The sequence below is a fragment of the Lissotriton helveticus genome, chromosome 6, assembly GCF_964261635.1.
Source record: "Lissotriton helveticus chromosome 6, aLisHel1.1, whole genome shotgun sequence".
Lineage (NCBI taxonomy): Eukaryota > Metazoa > Chordata > Amphibia > Caudata > Salamandridae > Lissotriton > Lissotriton helveticus.
Window position 1 is genome coordinate 828,719,643 of NC_136067.1, and position 20,684 is coordinate 828,740,326.

The 20,684-nt window shown below is 42.6% G+C and overlaps 1 protein-coding gene across 5 annotated transcripts in view; it reads right to left on the minus strand.

The window, feature by feature from the left end:
• The window catches only part of SOBP (sine oculis binding protein homolog), a 389,000-nt gene that overhangs the window by 12,109 nt on the left and 356,207 nt on the right, over positions 1–20,684 (minus strand). For all 5 annotated transcript variants that reach the window (XM_078648418.1, XM_078648419.1, XM_078648416.1 and 2 more), the window contains one exon: positions 13,802–15,735. In XM_078648418.1, the coding sequence (XP_078504544.1) occupies positions 13,804–15,735 (1,932 nt within the window). In that variant the 3' untranslated portion in view covers positions 13,802–13,803. The remainder of the gene's footprint in view (positions 1–13,801; positions 15,736–20,684) is intronic.

Genomic DNA, 20,684 nt, shown 5'->3' on the forward strand with positions numbered 1-20,684 from the left:
AAATAATCTAGGAAGGGTGCTTTTTGTCATGCTTGCATAGCTCCCCAGAAATCTTGCCTTTTGTCTTGTGTATTATATTCAGCACATCATTTTACTAACATATTTGTTTCTCCATGTGGCACTGTGCTACACCATATGCTGCTATGATATAAACAAACAAACCACAATCATAAACAATTCATTCCCCAATCACAAACAATTACGTTTGTTTGGGGAGACGCAGCAGTCACAACACGAGGTGCTATGAGAAACATGCGGTGCTCCTTAATTCGCGAAGCAAGAAACTGGGAAAAAGGCTGCACACTTTTCCTGTTTCAATTTCATGTTTGGTTTAATGGCATGTTATATTTAGTTTTCTGCTTTAGTTTGATTGATGTAAACAATATTTGAAGGGCAGCTGGTTTGCAGTATTGTAAGTTGCTTAGCCTGAAGCCGCAGGCAATGAAATTACAGGCTTGGAGTGAACAAGGCCTGCACCCGTAACACTGTATGCTGCTTTGTGGGCCAACATTTAATAGGACTAATCTGAGAAGGGTTACCCGGTTCCATACTTGAAACAATAGCACCAAATAAAAGATGTCAGATGCTAGCATTTCAGGCCTACACCCTACTTAAAACATGATATGATTACATTCTTTCCTGATGTATTAGCTGCATCAGTGTGGGTTGGTTAACAACCCACATCCCGAAGGAGGGCTCATGCCTTACCATAGAGGCTTATGTTGCAAATTAGTATTTCCAACAATCAAGTAATTGGTGCATTAAAGAATCAAGGACCTGGCCTACTGCCCAAAAAAAAAAGCAAACCTGTATTGATTTCCTTGGGAGTTTACATTGCAGTTTCTCTTCCTGATAGGCCAAGATGGATGGGCCAACCTGGCCATTTCCTGCAATTACTACAGTTTCTCGGGAAACAGAAATTCAAAAAACGTTGCAGATTAATCAACTGCCTTCACATGTCCTGGTTTGGGAAGCCTGGGGTATTCAACAAACATGTCAGGATAATGGCGTCACTGCGCAGGCACCGGAGCCGCTGTGATTTGGTGACCCCTTCTCAAGAGCAGCAATGGTTAGTTTACCGCCCCTTGTCATCAGGCATGAAGATGGTAGGGTAAAACAGAGACAATTTCCCAGGCAGTTCTGGTCACAGTAGGATGTTTTGTTTTGATTATTTTTTATAGTTATTTACCCTAAAGGAGAATACATTAATGACGAGATGTTAAATTATGATGACACCCCAGCTTTATGCTTTTTAAGGTTAGCACTTTTATACAAACGATTCTTTCTAGACTCAATGGGCTCAATTCACAAATCCATTTTCTAAAGTAGAAAGCATTCAAGAAGGGTGACCTTGCAGGCTTTGATCTGGTACATCAAGGGCAATATTATGCTATGTTTGCATAATAATATGTAGGAATAAACTCCATGCAAGAGGTAGACTGATCAACGTGTGGTTTGTCTTGAAGGTTGTGAATGGCCACTAATATGCTACTTTTTGAGAATCACAAACTCCTAACCTGACTCTCCTACCTTTAAAATGGCCTTGGATGAACACCAGTCAAGTGCTTCCTGAAGTGTAAGGGAAGGAGTTTCTCCATGGGGAAAAACATTTTCTGAGAAGGAAGAAAACAAACAAATGGTCTTTTGCATGGTGGCACTGCCTTTCACCAACATGAAATTGTACTGTGCGTCCAACTGATTATTGGAGAAATGCCAGTGCACTAAAAAGTCAAATGATTTTCCCAGGAGTAGCTTTCGAAAGTTGTGATTAGTGACCACAATGCATTCTAGAAAGAAGGCAAAAGGTGCCCTTCTGAGAAACCATCCAGAGGAAGGAATCTCTGCTCTAACCTGGTTGTTTGAGTTTCTTAACTTTGAACAATGCACAGACGCTGAGTGCCAGTAGGCTGGTACCCAAATGCCAGGACTGAAAAATATAATTCAAATCTGCACTCCAGCTTAATGAACATCCCTTTCTGTGCACAAGCTTGCACAGATTTTGTCGCTGAGGGCCACTGAACGCCCCAATTGCAGGCATTGCATCCAAAGTGTGCTGTAACCTATAGCATGTTATACATTTTTTTATAAACTCAATTTTATTGTTTTGAAACCAAGACCACAACATTATACAGCATTGTTTGTAAGTACGGAAATTAATAATCATAGACAACGACCCATACACAGTTGGCTAGCTATATTTCAATTCAATCACTAATATATCAACCACTTACCCCATAGTTTCCCATGTTTCTTAGGGCATCCCCATGACACATAAATTGGTTCTACATGTTTCGTACAGCAGTCTATTTCCCGCTCACAGAGGAGTAAGGGGGCATTTAGAGTTCCAAAATTTTGCAATGCCTCTCTTGGCTAGAGTAGTTCCGATCACCACTATGGTTCAGATTCCAGATGAATCCCCTAGCCCGTCCAATACTCCCAGGAGAGCTGTTCCTGGGGACGGGTTAATGTGCCTTCCCAGCATTCTAGAATGGATGGCAAACACCACACACCAGTATCCAAGGACATTCCCACACCACGTGGGAAAAACGGGCACACGGTTCCTGGGAAGCGACAGCAAGTAGGTGCCGCTAGTCTACCGACATACCATTGTCACAACAGTATGAAATAGATCATATGCAGGAACGTCATTTGGAAAAGCCTGGACCTCAAGGAGATGACCAGCAACTTTGAAGGAATGTTGTACATTAATAAAAACCCTCGCCCCAGAAAAATGAACTAAACATTACTAGGGTCTCAAAGACCCCCCCCCCCCCAGTGTAATTATTCCACTTGAAAGACGTTCCAAAAATGAGGCAAGACAAGCTTTCTCTTTTGCAGCCCAAGAGTCTGGAACATCTCTCCCCCACAGTTGTGGGCTTAGATGCCCCTATCGTCCCCAAGAGGAGGTATCTACAATCTATTGTCAAAACAAATCACACCAAACACCATCTCTTTCATCACAGTCTCTATGATGGCGTGCAACCTGTTGTTTTAGAACTCTGTTACACAGACACATTTTTAATACGGGTTTGACGAAACCCAAGAGGTTGCTAAAGATGAAGAAGACTCCTTGACCTATGTGTAGGCCTTCAACACCGCCAATCAATTTAACAGAATGCTTGAGCATCATTGTGTTGGTCACTAGGATATGTCCATTTTTCATGAGTAATAGAAGGTAACGAATGGGACTTATAACACAAAAGAGATCTAGACTGAAAGTCTTGATCTATGCTTGTGTGCAAATGATTACAAAATGCATTATTGGTTCTTGTATCTTTCGTACACTCAAGAAGTTGTACACTGGAAGCATCTAGCTGGCTCAAGACGACAGTCAAATCAGGGCGATGGATCAGTTTCACATGGTGTTTGGGTATAAAAGAAATTATGAGACATCAATGGGATTGATTTCTCATTATAAGAGGTTCCAGAGGCAGTGTGCACAAGCAGTCAGTTCATTTCAGTTAGCTCTCCAATGAGGTATTTGTTTATCCTCCACTTATTCATGACTCGTCTTACGTTGGCTCATACATCAAAGACACTTGGCGCTCCGTTAATGGATTTATGGTGGGATACGATCTCAAATATTTCCACAGTGCAATACATTACAGCGGTTAATGCACTCTCCCAATGAGCATGTCAAACTCTGGGTGCTATTTTATCATTGCCTATCATCGGATATAGGGTCTAATTAAGATTTGCTCCACTTGTAAAGATTCCTCAACTCTGATTGTGCTTCTGCATTGGGCGTACCAGGCTGGATACTCTGCTCCAGTGGATCTCTTCACCTATATTTATCCTGTCCGCCTGATCACATACAGGGGAGATGGGATTGGAATACCGGCTATATTGTGTGCTTCCTCTGCCTCAATATAGCAGTAGCTCCATTTTATCTCAGCAGCACATAAATCTATGCAGCTCTTATATCTTATCTGATCACAATTCGGTTACGATAAATGTAGTTTATATAGGCTTTCACATATGTTTTTCCATATTTTTGAAAGATCATAATTGTTCAAATCGACAATCATCCGATATAACAAGCCACGGAGGTTATTGTGAGGCACTTTAGGGTAATTTTACTGCTCACTTTACAGGTAAATCAGTCCACACCCTTAAGGTGATAGCCAAGCTCATAAGTCTTGTTATAATAATGGCCCAACATATGTTATTAAACTGTGCATGTCACCTTAAGCTTATGCAAAGTCTAGCCAGAGTATTATAAGAACCTAACCATCAATTAACAATACATTGAACAATGGCATCCAATTGCATGTTCCAGATAGTCCACCAGCTGCGTTACTACTTAAATTATATCGTGAACCTTTGGTGCCCCCAATAAACTATTATAACTCATCTGCACATGTCCACTGATGATAGCCAAATCCTCCCCCAGCTGAACTCTTGTTTGTGGCTTGTCTTCAGTGGATGATAAAATACAGCAAATGTAAAATAACCATAACTGGTCCCTGTTATAGTGATAAGTGGCCTCAGTACACGAGAGCGGCTTGGTCCCCAGTTCATGTTATGAAGAACATGCTGTGTTCCTCAGCTGTAAATTTTCATTTGTAGAATAACTACTACTTTTTCTTCAGGAATGCTTTTCCAATTTAAAGTTTTGAACATCGACCTACATGTGCTTGATGCTCCCTATGTGTACAATACGGGTCGTAAAGGAATTAACAACGTCTTGTCTATATTCTGCGAAACACTGACCTGGGCTTCCCCTATGCTAATCAGAAAGGTACAGAAGGTGCTAAGAGCACTATCACGTGTGCAGCTGTAGCTCTGAAATCATGCATCTCCTGTTTCATAGCACCGTAGGGACACAATCAAATGCTACTCCATTGCCTTTGCGTTACACAAGAGAGCCCAGTCAGGAGCACACTTTATAAATGAATGAATAAATTGTACAAAGCACATGGTTACCCCAAAAAGGGGGATCCTGGCACTAAGCGGAAAAGATTGAGCCTAGCTTAAATAACTAGATGGAAATAGTGAACAGGTGGGTTTTTAACAATGTCCTAAATTTAATTAAACAGTGTTTCGCAAGTAGCATAAAAGGAAGGGTGTTCCCTGCCTTGGCCTCCTCCACTGCAAAGGAACCACCACTAAGTCTGCCTGTCCTAAACCTGAGCACTCTGTAGTAGAAGGAAATCAGAGCATAAAGTCTTAACATAATTATACTTTGTGAAAAGAGAGGACATGTAGATGTTGTAGAGTCAACCTGTATGGCTGTGTGACAAAAGCAACGTGCTTTAAAAACACTGCGTTTGTAGACTGGAAGTCACTGAAGCCGAACAAGAAAGGAACTAAGGGGTGTACATTTGCGGAGACCCAAACTCATCCTAATAAAACTTGTCCACTACCTTCTTAAGTATATTTTGTTATCGGCTGACTATCAATTCTACAGGTTCCTTTCAACCCTATGTTAATAAAGGAGTACAGCATACACAATCCATATAGATACTGTGAAACTGGCCACCTTTACAAATACTAGACACAGAAAGTCACTAAAGCTCTAGTAAGCTATGCAAGAATTAGCTTTTTAACCAATAAGTGGGACACTGGAGACTCTACATATATACTTATATACATAAATGTTTGTATTTTTTAACTGGGAAGAAGTCAAGACTAGCATGCATGCTCAGAACATTGCTTTTTCCCACTGGAGCAATAAATAAGCGACGTTAATCTCTTATCTGGTAATGCACTGTAACTGGCACAGGTTGTGACCTGACTCAGAAGAGTGGCTACTCAACATGAAGTACCTTACAGGACTCCTAAAGTGGGTAAGGCTGGGTATTTTGCGCAGGTCAATGCACAATGAGTTCAACATCGTGGGACCCAACAGTTAAAAACCTGGTCCACCTCCTGCTTTTCGAGTGCGAAAATCCAACGAGTGACTGGTCTTAGCTATAGGAATTAATTATTTCAGTATAAGGCCAAAGACTCTGCAGACATTGAAACACTAAATATAGCACCTTGAAAGTGACCTTCTGTTTCGCAGGGAGCCCGTGCTTAAATCATCTGAGCACTTAAGAAAAGAACCGAAGAACGACACCTCAGGATATTTTTTAGAGTAAATATATAGATCATGCTGAACAGTACTATGTTAAAACTGATTTCTTTATATATTTTTTAAATGCTATCACATATTGAGCATTATTTATGGGCTCACTCACAAAGGTAACTTACAGTTTTGAGTAATTTCCACTTTTGAGTAGGTTTAGTACATTTTGGCTATACACAACATCCAAGTGTTAATTTACCCCAAACGTATCATTTATAATTGGATTTTGTGAACAGCCTAAAAGTAGCACACATACTCAAAAGTAAAAACTATTCAAAAATGTTTAGCAACCAATGCCCTTCAATTTGTTGGAGACAAGTAACACTTTAAAAGTAAATTTAACTGTCGGACTTTGTGAATGGGAAAAAAGTAGTAAACTTACTTGAAAGTGAAAATTACTCAAAGGTTGAAGTTACCTTTTGGAATCAGGTTCTTTGAGTTTTTTCGCATTTTCAGCCTGGGCACCTTGATTTAGGACCTCTCTAATAATGAATGATGTGGAGTTTGGGGCAGATTGAACACTTGGTGGCGCATAACAATTCTTAGTGCCGCTGTGCTAAGCAACAAATTATGCTGCATTACTATTTTCTCTTCAGTACTGATGTGAATAAAAAGCTAATTTCACACTGCACAGGTCTTCAAATTTTCCGATGGTTTGATAGCTGTGTGCACTATGCGTACTGATGGTCTTGGTGTAAATGTTTACCTACTTGGTGATAGGCTGTCCTTTAGTTTCACCTTAATAAGATTGCATTACATAGAAATGTAGGTACATTACTCCAAAACTTGTTGAAAAAGAGTCTGAAACCTCCCTCAAACACGAACCAGAACTTCAGCCTAATGAACCAAGAACCACTTACGCTGTATACATCTCATTACACAACCAGCATTCCACAAACTCAAAGATATTCTGCACCTTAGCTAGAGGAATTCAGGGTAATGAAGTGTGAATGCACTCACACGTCCAAGCAATTGAGGAAGGTCTTCTCTTGATTTTTTGTTATCACCTGGACCTGAATGTAGACATTGTCAGTCAAAAGGGTCAGCCTGTCAATATACCTTTTCTTGTCTTCTGCACTGGTGTAACCCTACTTACGAGACTAATGCCCTGGTGCTAAAACGGGTTCAAATAATAGTTCCAGCCATTTTCATTTTGGTGCCTACACGGAGATGGGCGCTACGGGTAAAAACGCATACAAAAGAGGCGCATTCACAGATTGACCCAGTTGATCCCCATTTCGACCATTCTAAAAACTGTTTCAAAAAGACCAGCAGAGCAAGGTACAAATGCAATCTGAATTTATTGTGCTGTGTTATTTTTGGGAGTAATAATAGTTGTTCAGAGTAAATAATTGTGTAAATGTCTAGCCATGTCTTTCGTTTCTAAAAAGGATTACTCCTCAGTGTTCCTTTCAGAATTGCCCCTGTCACTCAAACAAGAAGGCCATTTCATGTTTTTAGCACACTTTCTACAAATGCTGCTTTAACAAGTTGTAGCATATTTACAACTTAAATGATACAGAAGTTAATTTTTTGTTTCGTATTTAGAAATGTGTCAAGTACTGCAATGCTGACATGGATCTCGTCCACCGTTGATCTAGTTCAACAATATGCTGAAAAAGTGCATAACAGGAGAGCGCACAATGCAAAAAAATTTGAAAGGTCCCAAACTTTCAAGCAAACGAATACGAGAATGAGAAAATTAGAAAGAATAAACCATGATGTACTACACTATAAAAGCAACAAGACCAAGACATATTTTCGAAAAACATGCTATATAGTCAAGATATGATCACAAGATGTGCTCATTTCATTGAGGCTAGGTAAGGTTTATCACTACCACGTTTCCCACTTTTGTCGGCTTCTTTAAGACTTCCATCGTTTAATTCTCAAATGGTTCCCATTATGAGGCTATTGGCAAACATACGGCCTGGGACACTAGCAATGGTCCAGTATGCGAACAAACGTGCAACTCAGTGAATCCAGGGTTTCTTTTCAGTACAATCTCCAAAAAGTTGTTCAGACGTCTCTTGTACCAGGAAAAGAACCCATCTCTAATTGGAACAACAGGGATTGGTAATTTCCGGTATGTTTGCAGCTAAAAATGTTAGGTGACACGAAGGATGCTTTTTCCCCCGAACATCGAAACGAGGGTGATTGATTTTTACAAGGTCTGTGTACTACAAACAATGCAAACATGGCCACCGGAGAATGTCCAAAGTGTTTCAAAGATCCATCCATGCCATCTTTAAAATATGGCTCTAATGTTGACTTTTATGAATAAACCCTATATATATATTTTTGTATGAAGGTAGAAACACAGTATGTTAAATATGTATGTTTTGATGTGGCTAAGGCTAAGACAATCTCTGCCCAGACAAGAGAGTAAGAAAAGAGTGCGCCATTTGCAGTTGTTTAAGCACATAGTAGGATGCACAAGAATTCCCCCTAGAGAAATCCCTGGCAAGGCACACCCGGACACTAATCACTTTTTGCTGAAGTGTGATATTACTGTCAGTAATAGCTGTGTTTCTTTCAGATCAGTCTGAACTTTTCATCTGTGAGGAAATTATATCAGCCCCTTTTTTAAGCATTCAGATTGAGCGCACTCAATAGCCACCTCTGTGCATATCCAAAATTACAGACACAGAGAAAGAAGTTGTTATTTCTCCATCAAAATTCAGATTAAAATCAAACTTGTGAATGATGTCCTCAACAAAGATGCTGCAGATGGGTGTGGGCAAAAACGGGTGCTGGTATGTATGAATGAAAGTGGTATTTATATAGTGTGAAAATAACTGAAAGCAGAGCTCTGTACAAGCTGAAAGGTAAAGATACAGTTAAAATGTGATTGGATGGGCAGTTGATTTCTTAGAGCAAAATTGGACTGCACGTGAGGGTGATGTAGTCATATTTCTTCAGGCCCTTGATAAGGCAGGTTGCGCATGTAGGATGCCATTCAGGTGGTCAGTGTGCAGTCTGGGATATTAAAGCACAAAGCATTGCCACCACCCTGAAGCAAAAGTACAACAGCTTGAACTGCAGTTCTGCATTTGCTTTCTGAGAGGAAAGATTTCAAATTCTTTAAACAGAGAGCGCGGGTACCAGCCTGTGTTTGTTTTCTTGGTGATGTGTTCCTTGAGGGTGAGATCATTGTCCAGTGTGAATTTAAATCAACCAGAATCATGCTGTTGAGCCAGGTTTGGACTAGTTGTTTGCGTTTGGCAAACAGTAGGAGTTCTGTTTTGGCCGTGTTAAGCTTCAGCTAGGGGCTGGAAATCCAGGTCTGCTTCAGGAGCAAGCTGTGTCTGAGGCATTGGATGTCTGGCCCAGAGGAAATCTTCAAAGCCAGTTGTATGTGATCGGCCTGTTTGTGAAATTTGATGTCATTATCAATGATTAAAGTCATAGGGGGCTCTACGCAGAGGGTGGAGATTATAGGGAACACGGCCTGATAAAATCTATAGATGGTCAGGATCCTCTGCTACCTGGAGGTGTCACTGTGAATGACCCAGTGTTGGTTTAATATGTAGGAAGAGAATCAGTGAAATACGTTTCAAGTGAAGCTCACTTGAAATTTCAGGATGAGGGGGAATGGGTGGACAGTTTTCAAGGTGGCTGAGAGCTTCACTAATATCAGAAGGCAGGTGACCTCTTCATATTAGTGGTATGCAGGGCATTATTTGGGATTTGTAAGGTAGTTGTCTCAATGATGCAGCATGCTCTGAAGCTTCACCAACAGTGCAGCAAGAAATTGTTCAGCTGATGTGAGCATGAGGTTGTGCATAGACTGCTTTTTGTGATCTTCTCAATGAGGGGTAGGTGGGTGATGGACCAGTGATTGGCAAGATCATATGCATCTAGTGTGGGGTTTTCTTCGGGAGTGGGGGGAAGGAAGTGTCCTGTCTTGAGGGCTTTAGGGAAGCCCCTGAATATGGAAGGCCACTAATGAGGGAGAATGTGCAATGATGAGAGAGCTTTTTGAGAGAGGGATTTGATGAAGGTGGGTCATCATCTTCATAGGTGGGGGCTCCAAGGTAGTTCAGGATGTCAGCAAGGTCTTTGAGGGACAGAGGTTTGAAGGAAGACAATATTGGGATGCAGTTGCCAGGATGAAAGATGAAAATCAGGTTTGGTGTTGTAGATGTCCTATCCGATCTTGTGTATTTTTTCACTGAAGAAGTGGCTGGCGGCACTGCACATTTCCATGAAGTGTGTTCTGGGAGTACCATGTAGGGGGCTCATGCATGGCTTGACATTTTTAAAGAGTGGCCTGCTTCTGTTGGCATATTCGTTGATGGGATTGTATAGTATTTGCCGTAGACTGATGTAATGAGTTGTCTGCATGTTACACTGTGAGATGTCAGTAGCACAGTCATCAGGATTCTATTTGTCTTCCATTCTCCTGTCTATCTGCAGATGGCGCATTTGTTATTGCCATGCTCTTTGGAGAACCAGAGTACAGAAGGTGCTGGGTTGCACATGGGTGGTTAATTTGTGCATAGGTGCTCACATAGGTTTCCAGAATGCATTGAAGTTGCACTGGGAGACTACACAGAGGTCAAAGTAGATGTACACCGAAAAGGAGATTGAGTTATTCACTGTCTACTCTTACTCACGCAGATCTTGAACCACCTAATGGAATACTCTGAGTAGATTTCGACACTGAGTTGCTCATGTACGCTGTTAAATAATGCAAAAGCATAACTATTGCATCAAGCAGATGTAATCCTCGAACTCAATTTTCGTTTCAGGAAAAGGAGGACTATCAGTAAGTAGAGAGTGCAAAAATTCAAAATCCAGGGCTCTAGCAATACAGGACATCTAATCACATGGTTTTAGTACTAATGCTTGCAGTAGATGTCTGCCTTTTTCTGGGCTCAAAGCATCCCAAGTGTACTCCTCGAAATCTCCAACAGTCACAGTGTTCCTGGAGTACTCCTTCTGAACAAAGTTTACTCATGCGGATACTCATTGAGTGCATGATTGGCTAGCAGATGTTGAGATCTGATTTAGCTTGTTTTAGTAGATAAGTAAAAGGGAGTGTTGCAATGTAGCAAGGACCTCCCCACTGCTTGATGAAAGTAGCTAAAGGCCTTACCGGTGAATCTCCTAGCAGGTCAAGCATGGGTGTAGGGCAGGGTAGGGATCTCCAGAGTTTTTGACAGTGCATGGATTCTTGTAAGGAATTTTTTTGGGGGGTTTCTGCATTTGAAAAGGTCAAGTCACCTGCATGTGTCTGTTTCAGGGGAACAGTACCAGAATTTCGGGTTTTAAATATAAACATTTTTTGACCAGATCATCAATTAGAATATCAAGAACGTAGTGACATATAGATAAATATAGGTTTATAATACTTCTCTATACAGATATTTACATCAATGATCTATCTTGAAGGTATGTAGATGTGGAGTTAACAGAAGTAAACCTAGACATATCAATATGTACTTACATTCAAGATAATAAGGTTGTCAATGTTTTGTCCAACATAGTCTTGCATCTTGATATTTTTTTCACTTGGTTAATTGACATACATGCTTTTTTGGGATGGAAGAGTCTCTGATGGTTTGGGTCTCTTGAGAAAAGTGACTTCCTTGATTATTTTGTTTCACGTTCACTGTAAAGACAGAGCCTAGTGAGTTGTGAGGTTTTTGGGCCAGGGGAATGGCTACTGTGGTATATTCTGCTTATGCGTTATTTTTAACTAATTTGAATGGTACCAAGAACTTTTCCTAAGAATTGTTTTTTGGCATAAAAGATATTTGCTGGTAAATTGCAATGACGGATTTGTTGTCCAATTCCGATAGTTGGCATGGTGATTTTTGATTGGTCATTTCTCATACCCTGCTTCGTCTTTTCAGCATAATTAGTTTTCTGTGAACTATGGAATTAATACTGCCTTTTTGGAGTGGAATTCATGTGTTAATGACCTTTTGGGCTAGATGTATCAAAGGGTTTTACCCATTCTGTATCTATGGGAAAATATTTTCATACATAAAGCCATTTATATGGCAGCATTGACACCAGGAGATGCATGGAGTGAGTTGATCTCAACCAGTGAAAGGGTTTCAGCTAACGTGTTATAATGTTATCAAAAGACATGTTCTAGCTGGAATGCACCATGGTAGGGGTGGCATGGCTTTTCATGTTGTGCTTCATGGTGGAGAGTGTGATAGTAAAAATAATTTCTCTGGTCTATTGCGGTTCCGACAGACCGCGTGTTTGAAAAACTTACAGACTATGGTTAATCAATCGCGTGTCCATCCTTTGCGTTACAGCTACTACTGTAGCTTTAGAAAAATCAGATCGTGGAAATGTGGCGGCACTTTGCAAAATAACTCACAGGTTTCAGCTGACCCGTGCACATATACACAGTCTGTACTTGACTGTTAGATGCCCAAAAATAGCAATATGCAAATCAGCATTGGAGACGTATGAATTGTAACTCCGTTGTACGTATAGAGGTTAAATTACGAGATGCTGTTCTTAACTAATAAAGTTCTACACTTTCGGATATCAATCAGAACACAGTTCTATTATACTTCCCTTCATCTTCTACTTTTGTGTCCTTGACCATAATGAGAGACTTGAAGAAGTCACTTGTGTGACGAAACATGTGCTGGCTCTGCTTCAGGACATCACTTAACATGTATTGTTGAATATTTCAACGTATAGACAATAAATCAATTTGAATTAAACCTAATTACTTTGGATGGCTTACTGGACTATATCATGAGTGCGGTGATATCCTTTTTATGCCTTTATTGTGCAGTGGTTCTTGGATCCAGTGCCATTGACACCGTTGGTAGTAGGGTGTCCAGATTTCTAGTTAAAACACCAACCAGTTTACTTTTTGGACAACTTTGAATTACCCACCGAATTGTGTTGTATTAGGAAGTGCAATTGCATGTTGCTAGTACTCCCATTTCTGATTCATCTACATTTAGAAGAAGGTTGTCTATGATGAGATTGTGGATGTTGTATATGTGCTGATTTGGCAATGATGACACAACACTGAAGAGCATGCTACTTTGTGGTAGGGGTGTTTGCTTCTTGGTGAGAACTGCTAACATTGTTTGCAGTACACATGTGATTTGAGTTTAGGATGTCCAGTTCATAGTCCGTGTGTCGTGTACCGTGTTGCTGGTGTGCGTCCCATCGGGCTACTGCAGTCTTGTGTCATGTGGGGTGTATAAGGTACGTGAGGACATTCCATTCAAGTGTTAGTGAGTTAAAGTCTTCAAAATCTGTAGCTGATACTTTATACTGGCAGTAGGATAAATGGTTAAGGCCATATCGCTCACGGACACATCATTTTGGCATTAGGCACATGACCAGTTACAAGTTGGAGAGGGTCAAGGGTTAGGGTAAAGTGGGGATTAAGCTGTGCAAGAATTTTTTATGGCCCCTGTGTATATTGTAGTTAAAGCATCCCAGAATATTGAAGTTGGCTTTTCTACTATCCAATGTACCTTCAATTTGATATTCTACCAGAAGACTCTCAGATAATTCAGTCCTGGCACATTCCAGGGCCACTAAATGTATAAAACTATATAGAAAGGAAACAATTGACAATACCTTGATAAACATGAAATATATAACCTAAATGACGTACATGCTTTTGGCAAAAATAGAATATTACTCTCTGTGTAATCAACAAGTTTTCACACTTGTGACAATCTTACAAAGGCACATTTGACTGACAGATATAGTAGCAATATTTGCACAAACCTTTACTTATTCTGATTTCTGATTCGGAGACACCGTCTTTTCAATGGGGGATCTAAGTCCTCTGGCCCTGTACTCAGAATTGGCGTGGGGACTATGCATGGCATGATAGCAGTCTTTTCTACTGGTTTTGGCACAGGCTGGATCACGCAGCCCGTAATGGGTAGCATCCGCAAAGCATATGCATGGTCCTCATCTGCGGGGTTGTTAAGGTTGGGGTCTTGTAAGTCTCCATCAATTAGAGATTCCTCCCCATTAGTCTTCTTGTTGGCGTCCACCTCAAGATGGCAGTTTGTTGCACAGTTACTTTCTTTTACTGATTCCAGCTCACTGACCACTGGTTCCTCTTGCAACTGAGGATTTGTTTGCTCATAGGACTGTTCAGAGTTCTTCGAACTCTCTGTGCTCTTCATGCCGTTCACTATCACGTTGCAAACTGCTGAGCTAGTTTCAAGACTTTTAGTGCTGGAGACAAGTGAGACAGGACTGCAGTTGCCTGGCTCGCTGCAAGGTAATGTTGTTGTGTCTGGCGGGCTGCAATTGTCCCTGCAATCGCTACAGTTTCTTTTTTCCGGGCTGTTAAAAGCCAAATTTACAACACTGCTTGGTTCACATTCAATTTTAACCTGAGCATGCCCAGCCCGATGGATAACGTTATGCGACCGAGATCTGTGGCTCATGGTAAGGTCTATCACACCTTCCTGTGGAGCCTGCACGACACTGGGGATGGTTAAAGTTCTGTTCATTGGCGTGCATGGTCGGGTTGTTAAATCAACCACTTCGCTTTTACTTTCTTCTTCAAGTGTTGGTGGTGGCTCTGTTGGGGGTCCTGGGCAGCTGGCTGGAGACTCAGAAGACTTCAAAGACTCTTGCTTTGAATCTCTGAGGGGCAGAGAATTCTGCGTTGGCTTTTGCCCAGCTGCATCACTGGATGTGCCTGGAATGATGTTGTCACCATTGCTGGAGAAACCATTGGGGGGTTTGGAATCAAAAAGGTGAGGTATCGGAATGGGAATAGGAATGGGCACAGGGAGGGGAACGATGACGGGATATGGCACTAAAAGGGTTGGGGGTGGCACCAGTGGGGCAAGAGAGGCCATTCCAAAGTTCATCATCTGTGGCATATGCATCGGGCCGTTTGGCATCATGCCTATTGGAGGGAAGGGAAGACTATGTAAAGGAGGACCGGGAGGATGCTGAAGCAATCCCGGGTGGTTCCCAGGCATGGTAGGAGTTGTTGGCGGATGGATGTGAGGTGACATCATCGACCGGTGCATAGGGCTTGAGGCTGGCCCCATACCTCTAGGCCCACCTGGTGGCGGACCAATCCCAGGAATCATCGAGTTGGGTAAAGGGCTATTGGGATTAGAGCAATGGGGCCCACGCATAAACGGTGGTCGGATTTGTTGCATTATTTGCTGTTCCATGAAAATGGGTAGCGGAACTGGCCCTCGATTTGTCATCACCATGGGTGGACTTCGAGGAGGAACACCCATGGGAGGCACGATGCTGGCAGGCGGTGGAACATTTGGACTGTCATTCATGGGAATGGACTTGGGCACCGGCGTGGGGATTTTTGTAACAGAGCTGTTGGCAGTGTCAGACGGCGAGGCGTTGGTAGACATTGGTAATCCAGGGCCATAGTTCTGGCCAGCTGCAGACAGCGGGGACGGAACCTTCCGCCGAGCATCTGCCAGCGGGATGTTCCAAGAGTCTGGCGTGAGCAGCTGCAGCCCGGTGCCTTCTGCTTTATTTTCCACTGGAGGATGGACCGGGCCACAGAGTGCAGCTGGAAGGTTGGCTTGTGCCTCTTTGTAGAAAATGTCCATTTTGTATTGGTTGAGACACTTTGCACTGCAGAACTGAAGCCGTCGCTCGCCATCGCCAAAGTCCAGGTATTCTTTTGTGTGTCTTATGTGCTTGCACCAGTCACATACCTAGAACACAGCAACAAAATCAGAATGAGCAGGACAAGCAATCACAAAAGCAGTTATTTACATCATAAGACAGAATGCATTTTAAGCTTCACATTTTTGCTTTACAACAGCATGATTGTTTCAGCTGTATGAAAATAAAATCTGGAACATAAATATGCCCAGAGAAAGATACATAATAGAACGCTAGATAGACAGAGGAGTTTTGAAAGAAGTGGAAAGAGGCAGTCAGGCAGACGGAAACATTAGACTGACAGCGACGGACTGGAATGCAGACAGGGGGGGATATGGATGGATATTGGAGATGGATAGAAACATTGATAGTTGAATAGATTGAGGTCGGTAGATAGACATGGAGAAAGACAGACATATAGATAGATTAGATAAAATGGGTGGCAGACAAGCATAGAGGTCGGCTGGTAGATGCACAGTCATTAAAACAGGAAAATAGCGAATTAGAAGTGAAAAGAGGAAGGCATGTATGTACACAGGCAGTGAGAAAGACTGAAATGCAGACAGACAGGAGATAGATAGATAGATCGATAGATAAATAGATAGATATAGATAGATAGATAGATAGATAGATAGATAGATAGATAGATAGATAGATAGATAGATAGATAGATAGATAGATAGATAGATAGATAGATAGATAGATAGATAGATAGATAGATAGATAGATAGGTAGAGTCAAGAGACAGTGAGGTACATAGAGACAGTAACTCGCTGAATGCAGCAGGTAGGGGACAGGGAATTACGGTAACTGGATGCTTAAAAGGAACATGTGACTCATGAAAAGAAATATGGAGGGAACAATGAACCAACAGACAAGAAGATAGAATGGACGAGCCGTTGCAGGTCGATCTAAATTAAATTTCTTTTACGCAAATATTAAAGCTGAGAATTGTGCTGTTCTAAAAAAACAAAAAACTATAATCACACAGTTCCGTTCCCTTTCACTCACATACGTGCTTTTTAGTTTTAAGGCAGAAGGTGACTGGCTGCTCGACACCAGTTTTTTTGGCTCAGTCGGATCGATGTTCGTTTTTTTCTGTTTTGCTCCCGCTCTGTTACTATTGTCGTCTCGCTGGCACGGGCATTGGCTCTTTTTTTTTTGTGGTAAATGGAGCTGCCAAGCTAATGAAGTGCGCACAAAAAAATACCACTAATTATATTTCACGAGACACCAAAGTTCAGACGAGTCCTTCTCGGCTGCAGCATTCACCACTTCAGAGAAATTATTGTGATTTCATTAGCACATTAATTTTGCAACACCAGCAGCTCGCGCAGATGGCGAGGGCGCGATTTACATTTCAGATAGGACTCGTGTTTGCACAAAAGGCGCTCCCTCATATGGCATGTTCAGCGAGAACTAATGGCGGGGATCTTGCCATGGCTATGAAGCAGAGAATGCTGGCCGCGCACAAAAACCTCGCGCTGCGTGTTCCTGCTTCTCTCTTTTAATGGGCTACTCCAGGCAGGGCTTTAAGTGGGATGAAAAAACTGGGGGGTCCCTCAAAGGGGCGTGGCCGATGTAATTAAGGGCGTGGCTTTAAAACATAGTGTGCCGCCCGACTTGTATTTTGCGGTTTCTGTCATTGCATTCATATATATGATTCAACAAGTAACGTCATACCCAGGGTTGGATTGGGATTGAAAATCGGCCCGGGCACGCAAAAAAAAAGTGGCCCTCATTTGCATATTGCGATGCCGCAAAACACTGCTTCAGCGAAATTTATAAAAAGGTGTGGGGGGCCGAGCGTTAAAAAAAAATGCAGGGATTAGTTTACGCTGGAGAAACACACCTGAAGACAAGTGAGGCTACCTTTTCTCAGGCCTCCTACCCCCGCTCAATCTGCATACATTAATGGGCCGGCCCAACGAAACAAAAGGAGTGACACCTCTGCCCCTTGGTAAAAGGGAGGTAATAGACGCCCCTCTACCTCCAGACAGGGCCGGACTGGCTACCGGGCAGTTTGGAATGCTGCCGAGCTGCTGGAAGATTTTACTGCAGTGGGGGCTGATTTCGTACATGGAGACCTGCGTGTACTTCGAAATAATAAAAACAAATCGAATTTTGTTTAGTATACGCAGGTCCCCATCAACGAAATTACCCTCCAGTTAAGCAGCATTCCAAACTGCCCGGTAGCCTGCCTCCAGAAAGGCCACTCAGACACCCATGGGCCGTTGGTGGCATGGAACAACTCAGAAATCCCCAAATCGGCCCGCAGGCTGCTAAAAAAAAGCAGCCCACAGCTGGAGCTCGACCCCCGGCCCCAATGCCCGAGTGCCCTCGTTACCAATCCGATGCTGGTCATACCTACAACAAGTGAGGACTACTGGCTTTGTCAATGGTTGTATAGGCTAAATAGGCAGCAACTATGATTTGAATATAATATTGAAAAAGCATCCACTTAAAGCCGCGGTGACACCACGAAAATATACATTTAAAGGACTTTCCTTCTCCCACTACGCCCACCTGGCATGACATTATGCTGTAACTTATCCACTAGTGAGTAGTGGGTAGTGTGAGCAGTGCACATCGATGTGCCTGCATCACTGTAGTCCGGAAAAAAACGGACCGCCTGTGCCAGGCACAAAATCGAGCACAAAATCGAGCCTGATAGAGAACCGTTTGGAGCCCCCCTATAAAAAACTGCCAGTGCAGCACCGGAGGGACCCGGCCCACTTAAAGCCCTGAGCAGGGCCGGACTGAGAACCAAAACCGGCCCTGGCAAAGTGCTCGGCCGGCACCCCCAACCCCCGGGGGGGTTGGGGGTACGACCGCACTGTTTGCCAGGGCCGGTTTTCGGACGATTTTGTTACAGGGCCGTTTTTGCAGCGTTGCTGCAAAAACGGCCCTGTAACAAAAACGGCCCCCAGGAGCCCAAAACCGCCCTCCACCCTTGCGGCGCACCGGGGGATTGCCCGGTGCCCGCAACGGCCAGTCCGGGCCTGGCCCTGAGTATAATTCAGGAACCAGGGTTAGGAAGAAAGACAGACTCCGGGCGCGCACTCTCCGCAGGGTAGAGGGACAAAAAGCGCGTTGTAGTTAGAGGTGCGTGTAGGATGTCAGTTTTTAAAACCAGAAACGGTGAGATTTAACAAACATTGCGGTAAGGCTCTAATTTCTCAGCGACAATAGGTCACAGAAGACAGACTTAAAAGAGGAAGTCCGCCTCTATAATGAGACAGAGATCTCATGATTGCCATTTTGTGATGCTATGGCAGGGTAAATTGTACGCATACTTGGCAAGCACAGACACACTATTAAATGTGGAACCTAAACTGATTAATGTGTGGCGCACAGCAATCCTGCAGGGAGCCGTGAGTTTCTTTCGAAACCTGGTCCAGACACCAGAGGCCTAGGGTGACCAGATGTCCCGGTTTCCCCCGGACGGTCCCAGTTTTTGGAGCAGTGTCTCAACACGGTTTTTGCGTAGTGCCCGGGTTAAACAGATAAATGTTCCGGTTTTTAAGTGGTGTCTCACTCAGTGCGGCTGCTTTACTTCTCACAAGTGCTGAGACAGGGCTCTATTGGGCTCTCCATTTTTTCCCTCACGGAGAAAAAAAGAAAGCTTACTGCTGCAGCACTACCACACTCCACTGCTTTTAAAGAGACCCGTTATAGTTCTTTCACCGTCTGTCTCTTCATTCCAGAACTGAGGCACTTTCAATGTTATGTACAGCGAAGCCAAAGTTGTTGATTATTTCTCTTATGCAGCAAACAACCGTTGACAAATCCAATAGTCCATGCTTGTTCTAGGTGTGATGTTACTCGTTATATTATTTATCTGGATATAATTACAGACGCAGCACATTTTTCAGGCGGAACGCTATGCTAAGTTCAGATTTTTTAAGCTTATGCGTTTTAAGCCATGTTCTTAATTACATCGGCCACGCCCCTTGAGAGACCCCCCCCCCGCCCCCAGTTTTTACATCCCACCGAAAGCCATGGGTACTTCTCTCAGTCCAATTTCTATGTCTATGACACCTGTCTCAGTTTTTTGTTTTGAGAATCTGGTCACCCTACAGAGGCCCCCTGTTTGAAGCCACAGCAAGTAACAGCTGAGTGAAGGTGAGGTATCACAGAAGCTGTGTTCATAGATCCTAAGCAGGCCAGGATTCTGGGTGTGGTAGGGCCATGAGGAAGCATTGATGGGCAATGGAGATGCATGGGGTGCGGGCAAAAATCAGCAAAGCGTATTAGACTCTATTTCAGAAACAGGCAACATATGCCAAATATTGGCATGTTGCTATGTATGTATCATTAGTTATGTTGGGTCTGATGGATAAAACCACTGGTCATAGACTGTGCCCAATGACTACTCCAAGTAGGGGTTTTACTCCAAGAGTTGTGGTGCATATAATTCCCTGTGCCCTGTGCCCCTTGCGCCCAGCTGCCACCCATGCTCAACGGGTACTGGCAGCAGGGTAACTGTCCTCAGTGCCCGCTATGCATAGCTATGCACAGGGATTACAGCAGGCAGGTGCACGAGATGTGAATTCTGGCCGTATTATTGTGTCGTAGCTACCTGTAAATGGTGAGAATCGTTGATTTTTTAGGTTTAGGACCACAATTATAATGTCTTTTCAGCAGTAATTTCAAAACCCATATTTCACAGAAATGATGTCAACCCCATGTTATTCCATAATTCACAGAATTAGCATTATCTCTGTCAATTACAGATTTCAACAAAAATAAAGCTACAAATTACCATAGTACACTACTGTGCATGCCAGTATTATCTAGTCCTGTTTTCAATACACATTTATCTGTTTCACAAACAAGCAATATAAAAGATAACAGCTACCATGTTCCTGTGTTAGAGACATTCATAAACCAGCCTTGATCGTGGTTGGTTAGAGTATCTGGAGAGACCCAACAAAGCAAATTAGAACAAGGCAATCATGAACTTAATGAATAAAGAACAAGCAAATATTGAACTTTA